At 42.2% G+C, this 9388-nt stretch overlaps 1 protein-coding gene across 1 annotated transcript; it reads right to left on the reverse strand.

Annotated features, from left to right (window-relative positions):
* Positions 1-6661: 6661 nt before the first annotated feature.
* LOC137937264 (protein disulfide-isomerase-like) lies at positions 6662-8157 on the reverse strand. The gene is made up of 3 exons (XM_068782349.1): positions 7855-8157; positions 7050-7681; positions 6662-6665 (listed from the first exon to the last, which is right to left on the reverse strand). The coding sequence occupies exons 1-3, from the start codon at positions 8155-8157 to the stop codon at positions 6662-6664; spliced, it is 939 nt and encodes a 312-aa protein (XP_068638450.1).
* Positions 8158-9388: the final 1231 nt, after the last annotated feature.

Genomic DNA, 9388 nt, shown 5'->3' on the forward strand with positions numbered 1-9388 from the left:
GACTCAATAGCACACCGAGTCACTCAGAGGAGGAGACAATGACTCACCAAGTCACCTACTTTTACTTTTATTACTTATGTTGATTTTAATTTCGAATTTGATTGATTATGTAATAAGACTTGAAGGTAGGGGTATAGTTGGGATTTATAAACCTAACCCTAACCTATCTTAGCGTGAATGACCCTATTTAAAGGGTAAGGAATGAGAAATAAAGTAATTTCTGATTTAGAGTAAAATAGAGTAATTAGGTTCTTTCTAGGCTCCCTATCCTAGGGTTCTTGGCATGAACTATCCTAGGTGGTTTGTTGCATCCATTGGGGAGTCTTTGAGGAGATCATGGAAGGAAAAGGAACACGAATCATCCTTCTCTTCCAAGCTGCAATAGTTATCCAACTCTTCCACGAACCAACAGTGAGGAAAGGAGGTTTTGCGTGAACCTTAGCATCAAGAAAGAGATTTTTGAGTTGTTGATTGAAGGAGGTCTTCAAGAGGTATTTTTATCTATCTTTTCCAAGTTTAGAAGAGCTATAGACTACCTTCTTTACATACAACATTGGTAGTTGCATGAATTCAGAAACCCTACTCAATGACGTGAGGTATAAAGTGGGGTTTCATAATTGGATCCTTAAACAGTCTCTTGATTGATTTGGTGCATCTATAATTGAGAAAAGGAAACTCCTTTTCAATTATAACATGTGAGGGAAGTAAAAGAGAGTTTCTTTTCACAAAAACGTGTTAAGAAACCCTCGAACAGTGCTAGATCCTTATTTGACTCACCAAGTTACTAGATCCATGGCTAGGGACCATAACAACTTGGTATCAGAGCAGGGTAACCCGACAGATATCAACAACCATGAATTGCTTGAAGCTATCCTCAAAGGCAATGCAGATAATGAGAAAAGATTTTCTGAATTGGAGGAGAGGTTCTCTAAGGTTGATATCGGTATGGAGACCTTGAATGGAAGAATAGACAGCATGGAGATTGGTCTGACTACTGGAAGGAACACAACTCCAGAGGAAAGAGGAGGGGATCATTCATATAACAGAGGGAGAGATGAGTTTACAAGGCGCAAGAGTATCTCTAGCCAGCAAGGACCCTTCAACCAGGGGGGAGGCACTGTACCTGGCCAGCAAGGACCCTTCATCCCAAGGGGACCCTTCCACCAAGGAGGAGGCACAATACCTAGGTACACTAATCTCGAATTTCCCACTTATAATGGGTCAGAAGACCCTTTGGTAAGGCTACATCGCTGCGAAATTTTTTTTCCCATCAACGAGTACCAACATATGATAAAATGGGGATGGCTATTTTCCACTTACTGGGAGAAGCACAACTCTGGTATCAACAAGTTGAAGTGGATAGACCAGTTGTGGAGTGGGAAGAATTTAAGAATTTATGCTCTCTTCATTTTGGTCCTCCGGCGTACAGCAATCCCTTGGGTAATTTGGTTCTATTACGACAAACTAGTTCCGTGGAGCAATATCAAAAACTGTTCCAGGAAAATTTAGCATGAACAAACGGTATGGTACGAGTGGACCAGCAAGTGGCATTATTTACAGTAGGCCTGACGGAGGCGTTAAAGCTTGAGGTGGAGCTCTATGCACCGATTGCATTATCACACGCGATGAATGTAGCTCATGCTTTAGAACTGCAGCAGAAGGCCCTGCACAGACAACCCACATGGTCAGGGGAGAGGAGCACTTCCTCCACCCACAACACCTCCTCCCAGACACATTCCGAGCACCACTTTACTAGGGGATAAGAAATCGAGTAGTCATCCACCTCAGTACCTAAAAAATTGACAAGTGCTGAGATGATGGAGAGGCGGTCCAAAAATCTGTTTTACAACTGTGATGAACCATATCAGGTTGGTCATCAGTGCAAAAGATTGTTTTTAATTGATACAGTTGAAGATGATGATATCGAGGTGACAGAGGATATGATAGAGGAAACATCACCGAAAATTTCCTTGCATGCAATTACTGGGCAAAAGTTGCCCAAAACCATGCAAGTCATAGCTTAGATCTTTGATCGGGAACTCGTGGGCCTAGTGGACTTGGGGAGCACCCACAATTTTTGTAGTTTGATGGCGATCCAGCACCTGTAGTTACAGATTCTTCCCCATTCGACAGCCACAGTCTCAGTGGCCAATGGGGAGAAGGTTCCTAGCTATGGAATCAGCAAGGCGGTAAATTTTACTATTGGCACTACTTTGTTTCATACTGAGTTTTTTGTTATTCCTCTGGCTAGTTTTGATATGGTGTTGGGAATCAAATGGTTACAAATGTTGGGACCCATTTTGTGGGACTTTCCTGCATTGACAATGAGTTTTATCCTACGTGGTAGCCAAGTGCTCCTACAAGGAGGTCAAATAGAAACACAACAGCACATTCACTCTCTAACTACCCCGGATAATTCAGCAGGCAATATTGATGGTCTTATTCATGAGTTCTCTGACCTTTTCTGTGAGCCTATAGGGCTCCCCCTGCTCAGACAATGTGATCACCGGATATGTTTGAAACCAGGGTCAGATGTGGTAGTTGTTCATCTGTATCAGTATCCTCACCTCCAGAAAGATGAGATTGAAAGACAGTGTCAGGCAATGCTACAACAGGGCCTTATTCACAGCAATAGGTCTCCATTCTCTTCACCAGTTCTGCTCATGAAGAAACATGATGGGACTTGCGCTTTTGTGTTGATTATCATGAGTTGAACGCGCTGACAGTGAAAGACAAATTTCCCATTTTGGTGGTGGAGGAGCTCCTCGATGAGCTACATGGATCGTGGGTCTTTACAAAATTAGACTTACAGTCTGGGTATCATCAAATTCACATGCATCCAGCAAATATTGAAAAGACGGCGTTCCGAACATATCACGACCACTTTGAATTTGTGGTCATTCCTTTTGGGCTATCAAATGCTCCTTCTACTTTCTAGGCATTGATGAATGAGGTATTTAGCTCTTACCTTCGGAAATTCGGAGAAGATTCAATCCATTAGTGAGTGGCCACAGCCTCAGTCTTGCTCAGCATTACACGGATTCTTGGGTTTGGCAGGCTATTACCGGAAACTTGTTCAGAGTTTTGGTCTGTTGGCAACACCTTTGACAAACCTCCTTAAAAAGAATTGTTTTCAGTGGAACGAGGAGGCTTCCATGGCATTTGACGTACTCAAGAATGCTCTTGGATCTACACAGGTGTTACAGCTTCCAAATTTTGATGACTTGTTTGTGATAGAATGTGATGCTTCTGGTGGGGGCATTGTGGCCTTGTTGCATAAGAACTCCCACCCCAGTGCCTATTTCAGTCGACAGTTGACCTCTCGTTATCAGAAATTGGCTGCATATGAACGTGAGCTGATCGGGTTGGCCAAGGCGGTCCACCACTGGCAGCCGTATTTATGGGGACGTACTTTTCTCATCCATACTAATCATTATAGTCTCAAGTTCTTACTTGAGCAGCGTCTCACGATGTCACCACAGCAACATTGGATTAGTAAGTTGATGTGCTTTGATTTCTCAGTGGAGTATCGTGTGGGCAGATTAAACAAGGGAGCAGATGCCTTGTCCAAACATTTTGAACATCAGCAGCTCATCTATGCCATCAGCTAGCCACGTTTGCTCATTCTAGACATGGTCTATGATGTGCATGCCACACTTCCAGCACTACAGGAACTGTACCTCAAAATTTTCAATGGGGAGATGGATTCTAAGTGGTCCATTCAGGATTCACTAATTTGCTATAAGTAGTGAATTTACCTTTCGACCACGTCTGAGTTTCCTCCAGCCGTTCTCTCGGCTTATCATGATTCTACCCTTGAGGGGTTACAGAAGACATTGTGGCGTATTCGGGCGGATTTCTATTGGCCGGCTATGAAGTCCTCCATTACTACATATGTCTCCGACTATCAGGTATGTCAAAGGAACAAATCCGATCATTTGAGTCCTGCAAATCTTCTTGAGCCTCTCACTCTCCCTACTCAGGTATGGGCAGATGTTTCGATGGACTTCGTGGGGGGTCTTCCCCTCTCAGCCGGGAAGTCTATTTTGTTTGTGGTGGTTGATCGTTTCTCCAAGTATGGTCATTTTATCCCAATGGCTCACCCCTACATGGCAGCTCGCGTGGTACAAACCTTCTTGGAGCATATTGTACGCTTACATGGCATTCCTGAATCTATTGCGAGTGACCGGGACGCGATTTTCATGAGTACTTTCTGAAGGGAACTGTTTCGACTGAGTGGAACGCAATTGAAATTTTCCTCCACATATCACCCTTAGATGGATGGCCAAATCGAGGTGGTTAATCAGACCATCGAGATGTATCTCCGGTGCTTAGTGGGAGATTGACGAAACAGTGGGTTCAATGGCTACCCAGGGCAGAATACTGTTATAACACTTCATTCCACTCAGCCTTGTAGCCTTCTCCTTTCTAGGTTCTTTATGGGAGGGATCCCCCGAGGCTTCTCTCTTATACCAAAGGCACCACCCGCGTGGATGCCATTGATGAGGCACTCATGGATCGAGATCAGTTGTTGAAGACGTTTACAGACCGGCTACAAAAGGCTCAGGACCTGATGACTACGGCTTACAACAAGGGCCACCGGGATGTCTCATACGCGGTTGGGGACTATGTGTGGCTACGTCTTCGGCAGTACCGACAACACTCTCTCATCCGGCCAGCGCGCCATAAGCTATCCCCCATGTACTTTGGGCCCTTTGCCATTATTTGAAGCGTCGGGCAGGTGGCGTATCAACTACAATTGCCGGACACAGAGAAGTTGCATGATATGTTTCATGTCTCACTACTAAAACCAAACAAGGGGTCAGCCCCTTCATCTCCACCGTTCCTTCCTCCAGTGGACAATGGCCACGTCATTCTGACACCCTACGCGGTGTTACGGGTGCGTGTGACGAATGATCACTGGGACATCCTCTTGCAGTGGACCGCTACAGGCCCCGAGGCAGCGATATGGGAGCGGTTAGAGACCTTCAAACAGGTCTATCCAACTTATGAGCTTGAGGACAAGCTCTTTCTCCAAGGGGAGGCAGATGTTATGGACTCAATGGCACAGCGAGTCACTCAAAGGAGGAGACAATGACTCACCAAGTCACCTACTTTTACTTTTATTACTTATGTTGCTTTTAATTTTGAATTTGATAGATTATGTAATAAGACTTGAAGGTAGGGGTATAGTTGGGATTTATAAACCTAACCCTAACCTATCTTGGTGTGAATGACCCTATTTAAAGGGTAAGGAATGAGAAATAAAGTAAGTTCGGATTTAGAGTAAAATAGAGTAATTAGGTTCTTTCTATGTTCCTTGTCCTAGGGTTCTTGGCGTGAACTGTCCTTGGTGGTTTGTTGCATCCATTGGGGAGTCTTTGAGGAGATCGTGGAAGGAAAAAGAAGAGGAATCATCCTTGTCTTCCAAGCTGCAATAGTTATCCATCTCTTCCACGAACCAGCAGTGAGGGAAGGAGATTTTGCGTGAGCATTAGCATCAAGAAAGAGGATTTCGAGTTGCTGATTGAAGGAGGTCTTCAAGAGGTATTTTTATCTATCTTTTCTGAGTTTAGAAGAGCTATAGACTACTTTACATACAGCATTGGTAGTTGCATGAATTCAAAAACCCTACTCATTGACGTGAGGTATAAAGTGGATCCTTAAACAGTCTCTTGATTGATTTGGTGCATCTATAATTGAGAAAAGAAAACTCCTTTTCAATTATAATGTGTGAGGGAAGTAAAAGAGAGTTTGTTTTCATAAAAACGTGTTAAGAAACCCTCTAACAGTGCTGGATGCTTATTTGACTCGCCGAGTTACTAGATCCATAGCTAGGGACCATAACAGAATGGTAGAAGAAAATGTCCATCCTAGAGGAGCATCATGGGAGGAGTAGAAGGAGGTGTCCTCAAAGAAAGTCACATCCCGAGAAACAAGCATCCTCCGAAGGGTATGATTGTAATAGACATAACCTTTCTGGGTGTGAGAGTACCCCAAAAAAATACACCTCATAGACTGAGGATCAAGTTTATTTTTTTGTGGGGAAGTAATATGAACAAAACATATATATCCAAACACTTTAATAGGAAGAGAAAATAGATCTTCACCATGAAATAAAATAGAGTAAGGATTTTTACTATGAAGAACCGATGAAGGTAACATATTAATAAGAAAGCATGCCGTAAGTATAGCATGAGGCCAATAAAATAGGGTACCTTCATGGAGTAGAGGAGTCCCCAAGCAACTTCAATAACGTGACAGTTCTTCCTTTTAGCAACACCATTTTTTTAGGGGTATAGGCACATGATGTTTGATGGATAATCCCATTACCCTCACAAAATTATTTGAATTCATTTGACAAATATTCCTTAGCATTATCAGACCTAAGGATTTGAATTTTCTCCCCAAATTGTGTCAATACCATAGCATAAAAAATTTTAAACAAAGGAAGTATTTATGAACGTTCTTTAAATAAATATAACCAAGTCACTTGGGTAAAATCATAAAAAAAAGTGACAAAATATTTAACTTGAGAAATATTTGAGACACATAAAGGTCCCCATACATCAGAATGTATTAACTCAAAAAGAGTAGCACTTGTAGTTGTAAGATGAGGAGAATATGTACTCCTAATTTTTTTACTTAATTGATAAACCTTTCAACTGAAAGTAGAAAGTACTTTTAAAGATGGAAGCAAAGAATGAAGTGAAGAGGTAGACGGTGTTATGGTCCTAGATCTAACACAATCAGGAAGAAGAACAAATACAAAAATGGAGAACTCTAAGTCTGTCTACACTATATTTAACCTAATTCTTAAAATTTCAATGCATGTCTTTCTCATTACTCTTACCCCTTAAATAGGGTTCACCCTGTTAGGGTTTAATATAAAATATTACAAAAATACCCCTATAAATAAAATATTCCCAAAAATACCCTTATAAATAAAATATTCTCAAACATACCCCTGTGGCCTAAACTGAAATAAAATAAAATAAATTAAAGAAAAACAAAAAAATAATAATGTTATTGTGTTCATAACATTATACCCCCTTGGAAGAACGAGGTTGTCCTCAAGCTCGAAAGTAAGGTCTATGGCAGCATCTTGTTCTACAGCCATATCTCTATTCGTCTGAATGAAGTCAAAAATATCTTCCGCTGATCTGTGCACCACATACTGTGATATTTTGCCATTGGAGGACAAGAAGTACAAAGTAGGGTAGGCCTTCACACCAAAGGTACCGGTTGGGATATCATTTGCAGTGGCTTCAATTTTGGCACTAACAACATCCTTGTCATTTTGAAAGGAGACAGCCACTTCATCCAGTATAGGGAGTAGTTTCTGGCAATGCCCACACCATGGTGCATAGAACTCCAACAAAATATTTTTCCCAGAGTTTAGAACCATCTCTTGGAGGCTAGCAGCAACAACAACCTGGACTGATGCACTATTAAATTCTGGAATAGGCGCTGATTTGCTGAATGGCTCAAGTTTACCTTCCGTGTATGCTTTCAACCAAGAAGCAATGTGGTCAGGCTCCAACTTTGCTTTGAGGAATTTCTGGCCCTCTTCTTGTTGTATGATAATGAGAGGCACCTGGGCTTCCTTAAGGCCAAAATACTGGAAGGCACCTTGGGCTGCTGCAACATCACCTAAAAGAAAGCCTATGCCAAACTCCAGCTAAAGCTGTGAAGTTTTCATAGTCCGCACCTGTGAAGTCAGGGAAAATCCCAACAATAGTTATCATTTCCTCATCGATGATGTCACCAGCATGTTCTGTAGATTTAATTCAGTGGCAGCAGGGCCCACTTGTTTCTCGATATATGCTATAATCCCATCAGAATCCTTGGGACCTTGGAATCATCAATAGTCATCCCTCCTTGGCGCAGAATCATAAGTGTGGGAAAACCCTGCACATCATACAGACGTGCAAGCTCTTTGTTTTTCTCTTCATTGGCATCAACCTTAGCGAGAGCAACTGGAGGGTCAAAGCAGCTCAATACAGATGCAGCTTTCTCATACTCAGGAGCAAGATTCTTACAATGTCCCTCATTGGTAAAGTTGCACGGCCTACCCATTTCTCTGCCTGTAATGTGCTTGTAAACTCCAGTTTTGTAGTGTGCGAAGTCCTCATATACAGTAAAAATGACTTCCATCTCCCTTGCTTAATTCATCTTCTGATGGTACCAAGGGAGTGAATGGTTAGTCTGGAGCAAGACAATTCCTTCCCTAGCAGCCTGAGCAGCAAGCTCAATATGATCTATGGGGCCAAACATCCTCTTTCCCAAGTGAATCATAACCATCAGGGATTCCATCAAAGAGACCCAGCCTCATTAGAACAACATAGAGATTTCTCAAGGCCTTGTCCACTTCTGTTTCCTAGACTCTGCCATTCTGGACAGCAGGGAAGGCGTAGTTGGTGTAATAAACTCCACAATCCAGATCCAAACCAGCTTCAAAGGTTTGTGCTACTGCATCTTCTCGTTCATCATTCAGCCAGTTGTGACCATGGTGCATGACTTCAAGTGAATAACAGTCAACAACAATGTATCCATGAAGAGCCCATTCTCCTCTAACGGTTGCAGATAAGAGCCTGTTATCAGCACAAGAGGGAACACCATTGATGTGATTATAAGAACACATAACACTGTTAATATCTCCATCTTTCACACATAATTCCAATGGATCCTTGAATTCCTTTTTACTAGCAGTAATTTTAGCCCCAGTCGTCTGCATATCCCCGGATTTAGGTCCCTCATTCTGGGTCATAAGATCCTTTCCAGATTTTTTAACCGCAAGCGCCTGCTTGTCAGTTTTTGTACTACTGCCTATCTCACCATCTTGCATTTTATCACTGTTCTCAACCCTGAATTCTTCTATTTTAGCGTGAATGTATTTCACAACCGCTGACAACTTTTCTGCAGTCTTAATGCACTCTGATCGCTCTTCTGGTACATTATCACCACCTCTTGCCCCCAAGTCCACAAAATCCAGACCTGCACTGGAGTTCGACACAGTCTGCAGTTCGAGGATAGAATTACAACATGCAGCATATAGAACATCTACAGGAGTTTGGAGCAGTGTTATCGTATGGTCTTGGTCATGGTTACTTGCTTCCAAGTTTTTCATGTTAAGCTTCAGCAACTTCATGACTCCAAGCAGATGAACAACTTCATTTCATGTTGCTTGTAAAGCCTGTGACAATATTCCAACACGCTCATCCATATAAGAAGAGACATTCAAACTTGTCAGTAATACGGTTATTTAGCACACTGAATCCTGCCAAAATATTTGGGATGTAAAATGAGATACTTCCAGAAATATCTCCAGCACTTCTCTCACTGTTCTCCACTGGATGATTTAGATTGTCTCCATTTTCTGGGCCCA

Source organism: Aristolochia californica, unplaced genomic scaffold, assembly GCF_029961685.1.
Source record: "Aristolochia californica isolate CCGP_79_NKW_82.1479 unplaced genomic scaffold, dmAriCali1.0.hap1 SCAF_7, whole genome shotgun sequence".
In the NCBI taxonomy this organism is placed as follows: domain Eukaryota; kingdom Viridiplantae; phylum Streptophyta; class Magnoliopsida; order Piperales; family Aristolochiaceae; genus Aristolochia; species Aristolochia californica.